The 18,236-nt window shown below is 40.5% G+C and overlaps 2 protein-coding genes across 2 annotated transcripts; one reads left to right on the forward strand and one right to left on the reverse strand.

The window, feature by feature from the left end:
- Window positions 1-188: 188 nt before the first annotated feature.
- On the forward strand, window positions 189-3,565 carry LOC134658092 (dysbindin-like). Its single transcript, XM_063513697.1, has 3 exons — window positions 189-787; window positions 2,286-2,450; window positions 3,441-3,565. Exons 1-3 carry the CDS (start codon window positions 283-285, stop codon window positions 3,524-3,526), a joined length of 756 nt encoding a protein of 251 aa, XP_063369767.1. The 5' UTR covers window positions 189-282; the 3' UTR covers window positions 3,527-3,565.
- A 1,174-nt stretch (window positions 3,566-4,739) lies between these two features.
- Window positions 4,740-16,764, reverse strand: LOC134657870 (uncharacterized). Its single transcript, XM_063513451.1, has 8 exons — window positions 16,444-16,764; window positions 15,132-15,225; window positions 13,734-13,738; window positions 12,233-12,354; window positions 9,990-10,092; window positions 7,073-7,158; window positions 6,283-6,547; window positions 4,740-5,746 (listed from the first exon to the last, which is right to left on the reverse strand). Exons 1-8 carry the CDS (start codon window positions 16,549-16,551, stop codon window positions 4,754-4,756), a joined length of 1,776 nt encoding a protein of 591 aa, XP_063369521.1. The 5' UTR covers window positions 16,552-16,764; the 3' UTR covers window positions 4,740-4,753.
- Between the last annotated feature and the right edge of the window lie 1,472 nt (window positions 16,765-18,236).

Below are 18,236 nucleotides of genomic sequence, written 5' to 3' on the forward strand. Positions count from 1 at the left end.
ATAACCAAATATATTTCTCAAAAAATTTAATATGTATGTTTGGCTGTTGCAGGAATATTATTCATTAACATACTTTGTAAACGCTAAATTGAGGTGTTTTTCAGAAAGTTTTAAACGAATACTTGTACCAAGATTTCACTTTTGGATGAGAAAATCTCACCAACAAGGATTTTATTAACCATACTATAAAAACCCTTCAAAGCTGTCAAAACAAAGCTCTTGGTTGCATGTGATGTGGACTGCAAATATTTCAAAACTTGTGTTTTCACTGCTCCCATTAAAATGTTAAGCAATTTGAAAGAGTTTATTTCAGTAGTACAAGATGGGTTAACATCCAACACTAATTTGCGGCAGACATTGCAAGAAGTACAGAAAGTAAAAAATATTTTTAAAGACAAACAAAAGCTGGTGAACGAAAGTCAGGTGAACTGCGGTGCTGGGGCTGTCTTGTTGGACAAGTATCAGTCAGAATGGGCGATGTTACATGAAAATGCTGATGTTAATACTAAAGCAGCAGATGAAGTCGATAAATTGATATTAGAACTGCATGAAACAGCGAAAACAAAGTTGCAAACTGCAAATGATTTGGCGCAAAACTTGGCCCACTTGCCGAGTCTCACGGCTTCCGTGGCACAGTGTATCGACAGTTTGAAGAACTTGGAGGTGCTAATGAAGACTGTGGAGCAGGATCTGGTAGAATTTGAGGATATTGTGGAAAGGAGTAAGATGGAGAGATGGAAATTAGATCATCATTATCACCTCACTTTGTACAAGGAGAAAAAAATGGGTAAATGGATTGTTTAATGATTTAAATTCTAAGAATTAGGACTGCAAAGAGTTTTCATGCTTTATTCTTCTATTCTTATTAGATATTTAAACTATGCATTTTTATAAAACTTTTAGGCTGCTTACAGACGAGCGACAGTACGCGACACACTGTCGGCGACGGTCGCTGACGACCGCCTGCGACGGTTATCGGCGACTGTTGTCGGCGACGGTCGGTGATAGGTGTCGCGGCGTCGCTCTTGTGTCACAGCACGCAGTCTTCGATATGTAGTTCAAGAAAGAGCACATATTTTCTTTTTCAAAATGAGTAATGACGATTTTGATGCTGATGCATTATTGTTTAAAGGAAATACGTGCTATCTCTTGAACTACACATCGACAACTGCGTGCTGTGACACAAGAGCGACGCCGCGACACCTATCACCGACCGTCGCCGATAGCCGTCGCAGGCGGTCGTCAGCGACCGTCGCCGACAGTGTGTCGCGTACTGTCGCTCGTCTGTAAGCAGCCTTACTGTAACAAAATCGAATAAGTTTCTAATTAGATTAGTATGTACTAGTGTAATATAAAGTTACATTAAGGTTCCATTCACACTTAGTTAGCCCTTCGTATGCCCTTGTCAAAAATTTGCCAGAGTTTGTGCGGAAAGAGAAGAGTTGTGGAATGTATGATGGGGCCCAATACATTCCACGACTCTTTTCTTTCCAAACAGACTACTGAATTAATAACCTTCAAATTGTAAAATATCTATGATTACAGTAGAGATGAACCGCATTTGTAACTATAAACGAACTTACTACGTAATGACATGATAAACTCGTTACGATCCTAGAAATGTGTCCGCGCGAACGTTCACTACGAAACAGGTCGAAGCCTGCACGACGCGCACCTGCAAAACTCAGAATATAGGTATAGTTCCGCCGGCCGAATATCCGGCGGCCGGATACCGGATATTCGACCAGTGTCCAGGCCGGATATCCGGTATCCGGCCAACCAACTATCCGTTGCATCTCTAGATTACAGTCCAAATTGTGTGGGACGTATATGGTTTACGCTTACCACTAGGATTTTCTTACATTGCCCCGCTTGTACTATCTCTTCCAAGCACATAATAAATACGTATAAATAAATTAATTTATTATTAATTTGCTGTACAGTTAAACAACAAGTTTTTGGAACGATAATGATTTTTATTAATTAAATTTTCTTTCCTAATCAGTTATGGGTTATAAAATTACTAATATTTCTTTTTTGAAAATATTTTGATAAAAGATTAATAATAGGTACAACCTACTTAATTCGATTTCCCGATCTCGTTGAAAAAATGTGACGTCACACCAGGGGGGAGGGGTTTTTCAAATGTGACCAAGTGTGACGATGGGGGGAGGGGACGAAAAAGCTAGAAATTCGTGTGATGTAATTAATGGATGACCCCTTGTGGTGAGCATCTTTAGGGGATATGAAATTGAAAATGTATTTGCTATTATCTGAAATTTCAGCTACCCTAGAAGACACACGGATGAAACTAGCCAGGGAGAACTCTGCCCACAACCAGGAGCGGGAGAAACAGCAGCTAGCAGAACTCCAGGCACGGAGGGACAACAGCGCCTCGGCTTTCCAGCAGGACATGGCCAGGTATCTGGCCAGTGGCAGTGTGCCATCAGGTTAGACAATGTTCGTTACATGAAAACTTATCTAGTGTCTGTTTAACATTGCACAAACTTGAACAGAACAAAGTGAAGCAGTGTCAGGATTAGAGGTGGGCCGAATATTCGCTAACTAATTATTCGGCATTCGGAATATTTTTCAATGTTCATATTCAGCGGAATAGTTCGGTTCGAACTGCCGAATATTTACCGGATAAACATGATTTGGCTAGTTGGCGCAGGTGCATTTCGCGGTCAGGCATGAGACCACGAATTAATAAACTATGAGACGGTTCCGTTTCTTTTCTTAAACATTCCTGGTCCAGAGGGGAAAGGTCAAAAACACTAGGAGTGTATATTGTAGACCCGTATGAACTTATTTTCAGCGATTTAGGCAGTTTTAGCCCAACCGAATATTCGTGTTCGATATGATCTGAACTCTGAACCGAATATTCGGCCTATCTCTATTTTTTTTAGTCAGTATTAACATCATTTCATAGAAATTGACATTCCTAAATGACATTCCTAAGTTGCGGAAAAAATTGGATTGGAAAAGTTATCGAAAAAAAACACGGGAAACAAAGAAAACTTTCATTTGAACAATCGAAAATTTCCATAACTTATATAAAAATTTGCTTAGTTCCCGATTCGCCGGATTCTTGTTTCGTTGGACTCATACTTGCTGGCATTTTATATGAAATGCACCATTCATATAAAATGCCAGCAATGGTTTACTTACCTATTATTATTTATACTTGTTCAAACAGATCTTGTCAGTAGAAAAAGGCGGCAAATTTGAAAAATGAAGGCGCGAAGGGATATTGTCCCATAGAAAATTTGGATTTCGCGTCTTTTTTTTTACTGACAAGATTTGCTTGACCAAGGATGAAATTCTGAAAGAACCTTCCTTCTGGGCGAGCTCGCTCAATCGTAGACCACGTCTTCGCCTCGGCTAGTCTGTGGCCATGAGCAAGCCCATTTATAATTAAAAAAAATTTTTTTTTTCAGTGGCATCTAAACTGCAAGAGGTGACGTTGGACCAGGTGCAATTAGACGAGGATCGTACGGCGCTAGACCAGTTCCTCGAGAGCTGATGTGCCGGTGATGGGCCACGGGTGATATGAAGAGCTTATTTTAATAGTATATGTACACTTGTAAGTTTTATTCCAAAGTTAATATAAATGTTGTTGATAAAATTTCGTTTTTTCTTAAAGTGTATTAGCAGTGGGGAGACACTCCTGACTTCGGGCAAACTCGGCTCCGTCCGGCTCAGCATTGCTCTGAGCTATTATTAGGGTTGACACAACTTGACGTCCCTTTGCGTGCACGACCACAGATAAGATGGCTTGAATTTTGACAACCCTAAATAGCCGAAAGGGATAGTGCCATAAGTTAGAAAGGGATATCAGGATTCGACCCTGAATCGCTATCAAATCGGATTTGTAGGAAGTGTCCTTTCTGTACGGTACTACTATTACTTATTTTGTGGTATTATTAAAGACCGAATGAAGCGAGGCCTAGAGGCCTACGGGCGCAATGGGGTTAGCCGGTTGAAGTATATAGCAGATGGCGCCATCATAGCTTGCCCTGTCAATCCCTATAAGCGGTTTACATTCGCCGCAGGTCCAACGCCAAAGACGTATTAATCGGTCATAGACCACAGAGCAACATAAACCTAGGTGCATATGCATAAAGTTCAATTTCAGTTTTGACACTTTGGTGACGTGGCGTCTGAGAGACAGCTTTTGTGTTTGACACGGCCTCGAAAAGGTTAAAAGTTGATCTGAAATAATAGCCCAAATTTAGAGCAAATCATATAAATTTAATTTTTATATTTTGTCGAATACCTAAAAAGTTTAAGCTTGCACAATTATCCTTTGAAGAACTGAAATTCTTTTTCTTAATATCAATTAAAACGTCAAAAATACAAAAACGTATATACAAAGCATTTATGACTAGTAAAAGCACATAAGACTAGTTGCCTAGTCGGTATTGTCCGCGTGAATTGTATAAAACCTGAACTAATAAAGAAAAAACAATCACACACAATAACGAGACATCAGAGCTTTATCTCCACAAAAGTGTGTAATCAGCGATCAACATTAACCTTTTCAACGCCAAGAGCCACTAAAGTGGTCGAGTGCTGTCGTGCCCATGACGCCAACAGCCACTAAAAAGGCTATGACGGACGCTGTCAAAGCAATTTTCCTGCTGACAGATAAGGTTTATTTTCGCTCTTCATATTGCAACCATTTGGCGTATAAGCCACATTTTAGCATGGGACGAAAAGCGATGAAAAGGTTAAGCGAGTCTAGTCTGTGTCAAGTTTTTCTTATGATGAGATCGCCGCCGCCGTGAGCCGAATGCATTCCTAAATGTTTAATACAGGGACCAGCGTCTTTGATAGAGCGACTAGGACCTTCAATCTCCTCGTCTGAAGAGAAATCCGACACGCACAAAGTCATATGCCGTTTTTTAGGCACCACATGGAGCGTCCAGCGCGAGCTCTTATGACTCTTAGCTTCGTCGGTGTCAGATTGACACCGTTGATTATCGTTCTTGACAGTTCTTTTATTAGGTCTGTGGTGATCCTTTTTTTCCCCCCTCGGGGGGGTGTGGAAGTTTTTTAGATTAGTTACACTGGCGGTCTTCGAGTTTAAATCTGGAAAGTTCTGGGAATATATCATGACGCTATCGACTTTTTCCTTGTGAAATTTTGCCGCGCGCTTAGGACTCTCGGGTACCTTCTTTTCGCCGCTACTACAACTAGTATTACTATTACTGGTACTATACTGTTCCTCCGCCTGTTTCTCCAATTCGTTAAACTTTGTGTCAATGCTTTCGTCGGACGCTTTATATTGTTCCAGAGCTTCCTTTTCCAGCTCTTCAAATTTATTCTCCCGAATGACGGGTATGATTTTTGGGTTTAACTTTAGCAGGCCTGGAGTGAATTTCTGTAATCTGACACAGTTTTGTAGATTAATAGTTGAGGGTGCGCTCATGCTTAAAACTGTGCTGTACAATCGTTTTTTAAGTCCATCCATAGCGGCAGCGCTGGTAGTAGGCTGCTGGTCGTCTAGGACTTTTTCTTTAATTTCCACTTCGGTTTTGGTCTCTTCGACGTTTTCTTTTTCCTGTTTGACCTCTTGTCGGACTAGTTTCGGGGCATCTTTTTGTCCGAGGCGGCGTTCTGGCGTTCTTCGGTTGGTGGGGGCGTAGCGGCAGACGGTGGTGCCGCGGTAGGGCGCGGGGCGGCAGAGGGCGGGCAGGCGGCAGGCGCGCTGGAGCGGCGAGGGGGGCGCTTCGAACTGAAACTTTAAAACGTTATAATTACTACATTACGGAGTAACAACAGCTTATACTACTATTACTGCTATGCTATGCTCGTACTTGGGCCATTTTATTTAAAGTTGTCCCCTACCCTTTTTTTAAATTTGTGAATTTCTATGTTATTTCTACTCAGAATCACCAGCTCTTTCTATCCTAATAGGAGAAAAAAAGTGTCCCAACGTTTTTTTCCCATTCCGTTACCATTTTTCATAGACTTTGTATGGCGGTCACGGAATGGAAAGATAGAAAAATGTATGGACATTTTGGGACACTCTTTTTTTCCTATTAGTATCAAAAGAGCTCATGCTTCTGAGTAGAAATAACATAAAAAATCCCAATTTTGAAAAAAAAAAATACGTGTAGGGGACAACTTTAAATAAAATGGCCCCTTGTAGCGCTCCGTCATTAGTTCATAACATAACCGATAACAATGTCGCGAATTTTCCCGGTATGTAGCGAAAATACGTCGCTACAATGGGTCAGCTTTGGATTGACCTTGCACTGATGGTTATCGGGTTACCTTGCACTTGGGATCGCACAGCAGCGCCGGCGCCAAACAATACGCCGGCAGCGGCGCTCTCGGCGGCAGCCGGCGCGGCTGGCGTCGGCGCGCGCGCATCTTCCTGGGCGGCGAGGGCGGGCGGGGCCGGGAGAGGCCGGGGAGGCCGGGGTGGGGGCCGGTGAGGCCGGCCGGGGCCTCGGGCGCCCACAGCGCGCGCACGGCCGCGGCCCGCACGCGCGCCGACAGCGCCGCCTCGGCCCCGTCGCAAGGTCCCCAGCGCTCGCTAGCTGCCGATAAACACGTGTAAGTAATTCATGTAATGGGGTTGGCGACTGTCACAATGCAAAGGTTTATCTATTGTAAGTATAGATAGCGTCAGCATAGGTTTCGCCTGCCTCTAGGTTCGATTTACGAGATTTGGATTGAAGGGCTAGCAGTCTAGGCCGTGACTCCAAAAAAAACCTACCCTAGGGAAACAAGATGCCCGAAATTTTCGAGATTTCAATCGAATTGTCGAATTTGAATCGAATTGTTTTATTCGAAAATCTCGAATAGCATTTTATTAGGACTGTGGTGTGGTTTCTAAAAATGCATGAAAATTCGGATCTAAACATCTACCTTACATAGGTACTTATTTATGATATGAGGCAATCGAGCAGACGACGTTGCCGGCCTTTAAGATGGGAGTACGCTCTTTTGTTGAAGGTTTGAAGGTCGTATCGGTCCGGAAATACCACGGGCAGTTCATTATCATCACCTACTATTTCATACTCTAATAGTCGTCTATTAAATAAATAAATGTACGCACAAGTCGTCGCTAGGCGCTCGGTGACGGCGGCGCGAGCACGTCCGCTCCGGCGTGTCGTCTAGCAGCTTACGGAACCAGTACTCCACCTGCACAATATTGAAGCAGTTAAGGACCTACCCAACCCCACACTAGCGTCTCCCGAGCGTCGGCATCTAATCAACTCTATGGCTGCTGCTCGACGCAACGTTGGCGTTGGGTTGGGGGTTGGTTGGTAACTGAGCGCAGTATAACGCCATTTTCCATAGCGCTCACTAGACGCCGACGCTAGTGTATTAGGGTGCTAGGGTGGCCCTAAGTACCTATAGCAGTGGTCTCTAAACTACGGTCCCCGGGGCGCAAAATCTCAAGTTTCATTTGGATTTGGAGATTCTTAGGGAACTTGGGGGTATGATTCCTTTGACAGCTATAGCTATAATACCTAACTCAGTTATTATGGTGCATTCCATTTTAACTATTAGTTGGTCAAACCAATTTGCCAGTAAATAGCAGTGAACGCATATAAACCATGGAAGTATTCTGTCCGCTCAATTATGACCCAACGTAAAGTATTCGATTGTAGGCGGTGCTTACAGACTGTTCGATTGGCAACTTCAGTGCGGCCGAGATGACACTCAGTGACGGATGGCTAAATTGGTTTATAAAAACTACGTTTTTTTGTAATTAAAAATGTCTTCATGTGTCGTGAAGTGGTGCAGAAGTTGTTTTAGTTCATATCAAGGACAGTGGAATCACTTTTCACTTGTAGTAAACAGATAACTTCAGTAAAATTTGGAATAAACATGACGACATTTTTTCAATACTACCGTGCTAAGCTAAAACGTAACAACTGCATACGACTTTCATAACAACATACCTACGACTTTTTAAATTGCGAGGATAATAGGGATGGTTTTATGCCAAATGAAGTAGACTATTCTATTAACTTATGATTGGTTTAGGTATTTTCTATATACAGTAGAATCAGCTTATAATGACATTGAAGGGAAGTAACAAACATGTCATACTAAGCGGATGTCATATAAAAATAAAAATAAATAAATAAATAAATAAAGCATAGTTGATAAACTTTTTATTTTATTTTTTCCAAATTAATCTAAAACTATTTTGTGAGAGATGAGTTTTATTAACCTTATACCAATAATTATCAACTTTCACCGAGAGTAAAAACTAAAACAATTTAAACGCCACAGACGTCCTCGCAGGGAAAGATGTACGAAAACCAGCGAATTTGTCAGTATAACCGGACATAATTCCATAAAAATAGTATTTATAGGTCGAAGTTATCTTATCCGACTTTGTCACAAAGAATTTCATATGAAAACCAAACTTCGCACAGTAATTGCGTCATAGTAAGCGGTTGGTCAGTATAAGCGGAGTCATAATAAACGGATTCCACTGTAATTATAAATGTATGGTCTCCTATATGTAGATACATTTTTTTCTATCACGCTTTCACTGAATTAATTTAACAAATACACACATTATCTCAAAATGTTGATCATTTTAATCCACCCTCTACTGTCACATATATGTAGGTTCTCTCTCAAGCCATTTCCGTCAGTAGAAAAGAGCGGCGAATTTAGAAAATGTAAGCGCGCGAACGGTTATGGTCCCATACAAAATTGTAATTATGCGCCTTTTTCTACTGACAAACTAAAATGGATTTTTGGGGATTTATTGTGACTCCGCCTGTTCAAATGTTTTTGACCCGACTCGTGTACCTACCCATGTAAATTTTGCAGGCTGTATAGCCTGTCCGATTTCTAAGATCAAGTTCGCCATACATTTACTATGGCGTACTTGATCTTAGAAAAACGGACAGACTATACCAGTACGGCTACCATCAGTTTGGCACTGACAAACGCCGTCGAGAACGTAATTTACTTTCTATACATCTCGCTCGTACTCGCATATTAGTGCAAACGAGATGTATAGAAAGTAAATTACGTTCTCGATAGCGTAAATGTCAGTTTTGACACTGTCAGTGACTCATGGTACGGGCTCTGAACGTGACTTCGCACTGCCATACAGATTGATAATAAAATATACAAAATACTTATTATAGCGGAATACATTTATACCTACAACAATGAATATTTAATTATGTTGAGTTAGTCTGTCATTTAATTTCATAACAACATTTTAACTAGTTATCTTTTAATCTGCATTAAATTATTATACGTGAATTATTTGACTGGTTCTTCAATGTATGGCATAAACCTATCCCTGTCCAAGTCATATTCTAATCAAATATGAACCGCGAACTCTCAGCGGCCAGTACGTACAGCAAGAAGGTTATTAGCGGATTAATGTCGCTGATTGGTAGTTATTGACATTATATGCATTTCATCTACACTTAGCTGTGTACGTTAGTGTAATAGAGACAGGCTCTGTAAACGTATCGTCTTATTTAAATGTAGGCGTAATTGTGTATGTGTGCTAATTTGGCCCGAGAATTTGAACGGTAATGTTCCCAAAGGCGGTTTCCAGTTATATGCTTTCACTGGTAAATAGGAACAAAAAAAATCTCTCATCTTTTCTCTTGGGTGCTAGTACTAGTGTAAGACAAAGATAGTATGATTATCTCTGTCTATGTTTGAAATGAGACAGGCCTTTGACACACTATAACACCTACTTCAGTCTTTAACCTTTTAACCGCCAGCAATTTTTGATCGAGCGTGCTCGTGTCGCCACCGACAGTAATTGTACCACGCAGAGTAAGGTTGGCATATTTACGGGAGTTATAAATGTGCTGTAAAAACCAAATCAGATCTTTGTCTTATTTATCAGACTGTGGCGAAATGAGCTGGATATGTAATGTCTTATATATCAGACTCTGGCGGTTAAAGGGTTAAAGTATTAAATCGACGATAGATAAAATACACCTATTAGATATAAAATACAAGTTGAACTCAACCTCGGGAAGCATCCAGCATTCTGTGAGGTCGGAGTTTTCGCAACCCTGGCCGTTGTACCCGCGCCACGGTGACTTCTCATTGGCACTGGCGTAAGACTTTTCTCTGCAACACAAATAAGTAATAACACAATAGTTGAAAGAATATTAACTTGGCCTTAAATAAAAATATATGCCGCTTTATTTACTTAATATAAAATATCCTCCGGCAAACTCTTTTTTTCAGTAGAAAAAGGCGCAAAGGCGCAAAATTTCAATTTCTATGGTAGGACAACCTTGTATGTATTGTATGTATATGCATACAGATTGGTCCCGTTTTTGTCAAAACCCAGTTCTGATGATGGGATCCATGAGGAATCGAGGGAACTCCTCAAATCTTAAAGGCATATATATATAGTGATTTTTGTGTTTTTATCAACAAATCAAGCATATACATTCAAAAACGTGGCATTTGATGAAGTGGAACTGCTGATGATGATCAGAACGGAACTCTTCAACGACGCATAGTACACGTTTGACGATTTGTCCTCTTCGTTATGTTTGTTAAGCAAGTTATGTTTTTAAGCCACATTTTTGTCAAGCTCGAGTTCTGATGATGGAATCCATGAGGAATCGAGGGAACTCCTCAAATCTTAAAGGCATGCATATAGAGATTTTTGTATTTTCATCAGAAAATCAAGCATTTTTATTTAAAACTGTCGCATTCGATGAAGTGGAACTGCTGATGATGATCAGAACAGAACTCTTCAACGACCCATAGTTCACGTTTGGCGATTTGTCCTCTTCGTTATGTTGGTTAAGCAAGCTTAGTTTTTAAGCCACATTTCTGTCAAGCTCGAGTTCTGATGATGGGATCCATAAGGAATCGAGGGAACTCCTCAAATTTTAAAGGCATACATATAGTGATTGTTGTGTTTTTATCAACAAATCAAGCATATACATTCAAAAAAGTAACATTTGAGGAAGTGTAACTGCTGACGATGACCAGAACGAAACTCTTTAACGACGCATAGCTCGCGTTTGGCGATTTTTCCTCTTCGTTATGTTTGTTAAGCAAGTTAGGTTTTTAAGCCATATTTATGTCAAGCTCAAGTTCTGAACATGGGATCCACGAGGAATCGAGGGAACTCCTCAAATCTTAAAGGCACACGTATAGAATTTTCTGTATTTTCATCATAAAATAAAGCATTAACATTAAAAACTGTCGCATTTGATGAACTGGAATTGCTGATGATGATCAGAACAGAACTCTTCAACGACGCATAGTACACGTTTGGTGATTTCGAATTTCGACTTTGACTTGGACTGGGACTCGGACTCGGATCCAGATCCGGACTCGTATCCGGATCCGGTTCGGACCCGGACCCGGACCTGGACTCGGACTCGAACTCGGACCTGGACTAGACCCGGACTCGGACACAGACCCGGACCTTGACCCGGAAAACCACTATGATACCTAAACTAAATAAACCACTATGATTACCTACCATAAAATGTAGGTATAAAGTATGATGAGGCCAAACCCCTCCCGCTCAAACCCCCGTACACCGCACCGCATATGCGCTGTTAAGTGAGTTAGGTTAAGTTAGAACTGCTATCCTCACAGAACCGAACAAAAGTGGGTTAGGTTAGGTTAGAACTGCGAGCCTTACAGAAACGAAATGCTACTAGAAAAGTGGGTGGTTTTACCTCCTTTTCTACATAGCGCACCATCTACAATAATCTTTCACCGGGCCGCATAGAAGTCGGTTTTTTTTTCTTAAAAATTATAAATATAAAGCCCCGCTTTTAAATATATACTTGGTCAACCAGATCTTGACAGTAGAAAAAGGCGGCAAATTTAAAAAATGTAGGCGCGAAGGGATATCGTCCCATAGAAAATTTGAATTTCGCGCCTTTTTTTACTGACAAGATTTGGTTGACCAGCTATACCTCGAATAGCTCTAGTCAAACGTCAAATTTTTAGAAAAAAAAAACTCCCGCCCTTTTTGCAGATTCAGTATGGTGCTGTTCACGGTGTTATTTATTTTATTTATTTTTGTGTATTGCTGAATTAGTGTATCTTCATAATTAAGTATTTCTTATATAAAAATCTTAAATGTGAATCTGATAGTGCAGATTGATTACGTAAGTAAGTGGCATGATGAGAGTTCTTAATAGGTATAGTTCGAACATAAGTTGGACTGAAGATAAAAGAAAAGTACACTAGAAGTTGTCTAGAAATAAATCATAATGGAATAAGAAACCTTGCTTCGTCGTAATAAAAATTCCCATAGAACTGTGCCAATCTCGATTCAGGTATAACGTCTTTAACACTTTTTCTGCTACAACCGCCATTTTCTTGACTTTGACTCGACGTTGAACGTTTCTCTGAAATGCAGAGTGTAATCAGAATCGTTCTTATCGGAGGGATGTTTTTTTCTAACTTAATTCATAAGACAAGGGCCTCGCAAATGCCGCCTGGAAACCACCACTGCTTACCCCGGCTACACACGTAACTATAAATCGTAGCGATTAAACTGTGCAGTCCGACTGTGCATATAAATCGAACGTTCCTAGTGGCTCCACACGCCTCCGATATCGGCGTCGATCGTCAGTTCTCCGCAGAAGCTCACGCAAGAAACATGTTATCCATGTCATCAAAGTTAATATGGTAGTTAAGTTTTCTTAAATTTTCTAATGTTCCGCGCAACTTTCTTATTTTTTTTCTGTCATAAGAAACTTTTCCTGAAAATAACTAACATATAGACAGTCAAGCAAATCTTGTCAGTAGAAAAAGGCGCTAAATTCAAATTTTCTATGAGACGAAGTCCCTTCGCGCCTACATTTTTCAAATTTGCCGCCTTTTTCTACTGACAAGATCTGCTTGACCAATTTTAAGACAAAACGTAAGCAAATTCATGGCTAAAAACAACATAAATCTATAAATGTCCAAGTTAGAGATATATATGTACATATGAAACATATCTATTTATTTCAACGTTCCGACAAATTGGTTCTAATTTGGTGGTGGTAAATGTTAAATTGTGTATGTCGTATTTTGTTCCAGGTATTACCCACTTTCATGTTGTCTTTCGGTACTCTTGTAACCTACCCTCTTGTCAGCCGTGCGAAGCTCGTTACTCGATTTTGGCAGAATTGTGCTTAACTGCGCGGTAGCCATAGACAAAAGAGTGAAGTGAAGTGAAGAATTAGCGAAATTGGTCCAGCCATTCACGCGTGATGCCGTGACCAAGAGAAATATGGATTCATTTTTATATTTTTCATTACATTTTATTATTTACTTGAGGAACGAACGTGCGCACACAAGCAAGCTACGTGAAGTACTGCCTAAATGACCGATCGCCATCCACACGCAACGATAAAACTGTGCAAACGCATCGACAACGATTTTTCTAATATAATTTGCAACTGCCACCGATCAACGATAATCGACAACGATTTGTCATACATCATTGGCCTTTGCGTCTATTGCAGACGATTTATGGTGCAAATCGGAGAGACAATGACCTCTCCGGACTTAACACCGCCTGGGATGGAATTAAGAGCCAACAGGAGCTAAGATTTAAATATTTTAGGTAAATATACCCGTCTCGCTAACGGAAGCGGCTCCTAAAACTAGTGCGATAAGGACAAGGCGAAAAATCCTGCGTAAAAATATCAAAAATCGAGGTTTCGTACTCGACTATTTCCTCCTCCAAAACTTAACCAATCGTAACCAAATTTGGAAATCTAAATGATTATGACATTATCTGTGTCGGACCGTTTTGCTTTTTTGACTAATTGATGTCAGTTTTGAATAGCACGCCTCTCATTGCGGCATAGTCAATTAGGCCATTTTGGCCATTTTTGAAGGGCTCTAGCGCCTTAAAAAACAAAAATATCAAAAAAAGCAAAACGGTCCGACACAGATATTGACAATATTAATCTGTGTTGAAAAAATCATTGCTCTAGCTTCAAAACCCACGGAGGAAACAGTCGAGTACGTTTGTATGGAGAAATGACCACTCCTGTTGGCTCTTAAGGAAACGCAGGGATGCCCAGCACCTGCATTACCCTCTTGGCTTCACTGTCTTAACCCACAGGAAAGGCGAGCCAATACGTGTGGAGGCAGGTCGGCTGCAGGAATCTGCCGCTTATTTCAGGTTGGACCCTACTCGCGCCTTACGGTAACTCCATTCCGGGATTTAATTTCGGAGTATCCTTCTCCTAGATGGATTGCAAGCCAATGCTAAGAGGTCCATCTCCCCCCCTTGACGAAACAGCTTTTTGCTTCGTTTGCGGACTTAGTCGCCTCGTACGACACCCTTATCCCATGTGAGGGTTGGCGCTATTCTAAAGCCGGCCACCACACGGCACGGCACGGCAGATAAAACTGCGCAAATCGGACTGCACAGTTTAATCGCTACGATTTATCGTTACGTGTGTAGCCAGCATTAGGCGTGTCCAAACGAAGACAATGTTTCGCCAATCTGATTAAATTGTCCGATCAAATCAGGACGTGCGGACACAAACAATTTGGCTCGCCGAATTCAACCGCCGATTATGACCGCTGTGCTGGTGGCCTATAGTGGTAAGAGCGTGCGACTTGCAATCCAGAGGTCGCGGGTTCGAACCCCGGCTCGTACCAATGAGTTTTTCGGAACTTATGTACGATATATCATTTGATATTTACCAGTCGCTTTTCGGTGAAGGAAAACATCGTGAGGAAACCGGACTAATCCCAATACGGGCCTAGTTTACCCTCTGGGTTGGAAGGTTAGATGGCAGTCGCTTTCGTAAAAACAAGTGCCCACGCCAATTACTGGGATTAGTTGCCAAGCGGACCCCAGGCTCCCATGAGCCGTGGCAAAATGCCGGGACAACGCGAGGAAGAAGATTATGACCGATACTACTCATACTACCGATAAAATGGGGTGCGGACGCAAGAATACCAATTTGTGACGTATTTGCGGTTAGGGGCATTTTCTTTTTTATTTAGAGCGGTCAAATATACTTAATTTAAAATTGGTGAAACTGGCCAAATTAACGTTTGCGTCCGCACGTCCCGATTTGATCGGACAATTTAATCAGATTGGCGAAAAAATGTCTTCGTATGGACAGGCCGTGTACCTATCTAGTTTTATGTGTTTGGTTTGTACTTGCCTGTCTGTTCACATTTATTGCTTGACTGCGAAGATTGTGAATCTGTAGAGTCCTGCAGCACTTGAGAAACACGACAATGTTGTGCCCAAAGGCGCTGAAATAAAAAAGTCATCATCAGCCTAAGCCCTTATTCCATTTCGCTTGGAGCTGTCCACCTTTTCGTCAAACATTTTCTGCTTAAGCAGAAAGGTCAGAAAAAAGTAAATATAAAAACAATCAAAGAAAGACTCTTGGAGAACTGGAAAGATCTCCACAAGACCAGTCATAGGTACTTTGCCTTATGTTTTTTTTCCTTGCGCTTTTGATCAGACCCTATCTCAGGGTACCTCTGTCACTCGGATGATAAAGTGAGTTAAAAAGCGGCCAAGTGCGAGTCGGACTCGCCCATGAAGGGTTCCGTATTTAGGCGATTTATGACGTATAAAAAAAAACTACTTACTAGATCTCGTTCAAACCAATTTTCGGTGGAAGTTTACATGGTAATGTACATTATATATTTTTTTTAGTTTTATCATTCTCTTATTTTAGAAGTTACAGGGGGGGGGACACACATTTTACCACTCTCTCTCTCTCTCGCGCAAACTATTCAGTTTAGAAAAAAATGATATTAGAAACCTCAATATCATTTTTGAAGACCTATCCATAGATACCCCACACGTATGGGTTTAATGAAAAAAAATTTTTTGAGTTTCTGTTCGAAGTCCCCCAAAAATTTATTGTTTTTTTTCTATTTTTGTGTGAAAATCTTAATGCGGTTCACAGAATACATCTACTTACCAAGTTTCAACAGTATAGTTCTTATAGTTTCGGAGAAAAGTGGCTGTGACATACGGACGGACAGACAGACGGACAGACGGACAGACAGACAGACAGACATGACGAATCTATAAGGGTTCCGTTTTTTGCCATTTGGCTACGGAACCCTAAAAACTGCAGGTCTACCGCGGCTTACTGCGACTCCATTTCCACGCATCATGTCGCGCGACATATGATAAGATAAGATATGCTAGATTTGCATAAACTTTAGTGTACGCGTACGGATAGAGAGCGTGTTTGTACTGCTTGTCGTGTTCCTATAGTTTAATTATTAGTGACACCTTTTTTGGATATCTTCGACAAAAATACCGTGTTTCTCTCATATCTACCGAAACAAAAATAGGCAAGAATCCGATGCAGACAACTCCTGATTGTCCTGTGAACGACGTCCCCCTTTCACTAAAGACAAATCTTTTTGATATAAAACAGCTGTAAATGACATGTGTTTACAACCGCCATAGAACTCAATGTATGCGTTAAAACGAGTGATAGGTACCTGATTAGCTATAACAAAGTCATCAGGTGGTTCCGTAGCCCATGTGATATCCGCACAAAGGGCGATGTGGACCCACGCAGACGAATACCGATCCACGTCGAAGCTCATTCAATGTGACATTTCACGCAAACAATTATTTAACTCTATAACAAACTAATATAACATACACTAACGGAAAAACTAACGGTAAAATAGGTAATAAAAATGACCACAATTTGAAAGACATTAGTTAAATCTACAATAACAAATTTTCCTCTTTTTTAATTGATACATGATTTTTTCTTCTTTTTAAATCGTTTTCAAATTTCGTACCAATCATTTATTTTGTCCTCTCGATGGCTAAGCGACGTCCATGAAGGTTTCATTCTCAGCATACTCTCTGGTTATGAAATATAATACCTAATAATAATAATGTGAGCCTATATACGTCCCACTGCTGGGCACAGGCCTCCTCTCATGCGCGAGAGGGCTTGGGCTATAGTCCCCACGCTAGCCCAATGCGGATTGGGGACTTCACATACACCTTTGAATTTCTTCGCAGATGTATGCAGGTTTCCTCACGATGTTTTCCTTCACCAAACTGAGGGTTATGAAAACAGCAGTTTTATGAGTTTTAGGTTTACATCTCTTGTGTGGACATAGCCAAAGTAAGGACTATAAAAACTAATCCGCAAAGCAAGTTACCTACTCGTTCTGTATTAAGCTGTGTAATAATGTCATATACGTATGTGCATATTATTAGACACAGGACAATAGTTAGAACATTTATTGTAAAATCTATGTATATAATATAAGGATTATAAGGTATGGCCCGCTATAATCTGCAGCTTACTTTACTGTACATTTGAAACAGATAATACCTAGCTAGGTTACAGTTTCCTATACAATCATAATATCTCCAACTAAACAAGAGAATATATACTAATATATTAATAGCTATTTCTCTATATCTACTGGCCTCTATTATATCTTAAAATGTTACCTCTTTATCCTTAAATGGGTAAAATATATTTGGTCACTGGCAAGTTTTGCAGGTCAGGGACCTTCATTTGTTGTAGCGGCATCCCCAACCAGTGTTGCCAGATCGTACCTTTTAGTACGGTTTTGCGTACTATTTTTGGACTCTTGCGTACCTTTTTTGTAGACAGCGTACATCGTACTAAATCCGTACCTTTTGAAGTACGATTGTTATTCAATTTTTTTTTTCGGTATGTTGGTTCATTCTGGGCAAAATTTCTAATCTGAAAATAATGGCCAACATAAAAAAGTACCATGTACTATAACGACTTATAGACAATATACGTCCAAACAAACTTACGTACTTACAAGTAGCAGTTGCAGTCGGCAGTTGTGTCTTAACAAAACTCAGATAGTCAACATTCGGTCGGCGGCGGTCGGCCATAAATTTTTCATGTATATCAATTTAACATTGTTTATATTAAAATTTATTTACTAAGAGAAATACTTAAAACAAATGAATTGTATTTTGTACAAAATACTTAGTTCTTTTCTTTATTGCAAATTGCAATCGCAAAATGATAGCAAAATGTAGGCAAACCCTGGTGCTAATTACGCCTTCTTTGGAGTAAAAGAGAAAGATTCCCGCAATTTGCGAATTTCGGTTTTCGCGGTAGGCCCCCAGACTCTAAATATTGTTTTTGTAAGAAATTTTTCCCAAAAAAAAATTATCGTTCTTTTATTACCCAAATCGTGCCTTTTTTGACGTACGAACGTACATAAGCTGGAAGCGCTCTGGCAACACTGTCCCCAACCGTTAGTTTGCGCAGGTGGCG

The sequence above is a fragment of the Cydia amplana genome, chromosome 21, assembly GCF_948474715.1.
Source record: "Cydia amplana chromosome 21, ilCydAmpl1.1, whole genome shotgun sequence".
Lineage (NCBI taxonomy): Eukaryota > Metazoa > Arthropoda > Insecta > Lepidoptera > Tortricidae > Cydia > Cydia amplana.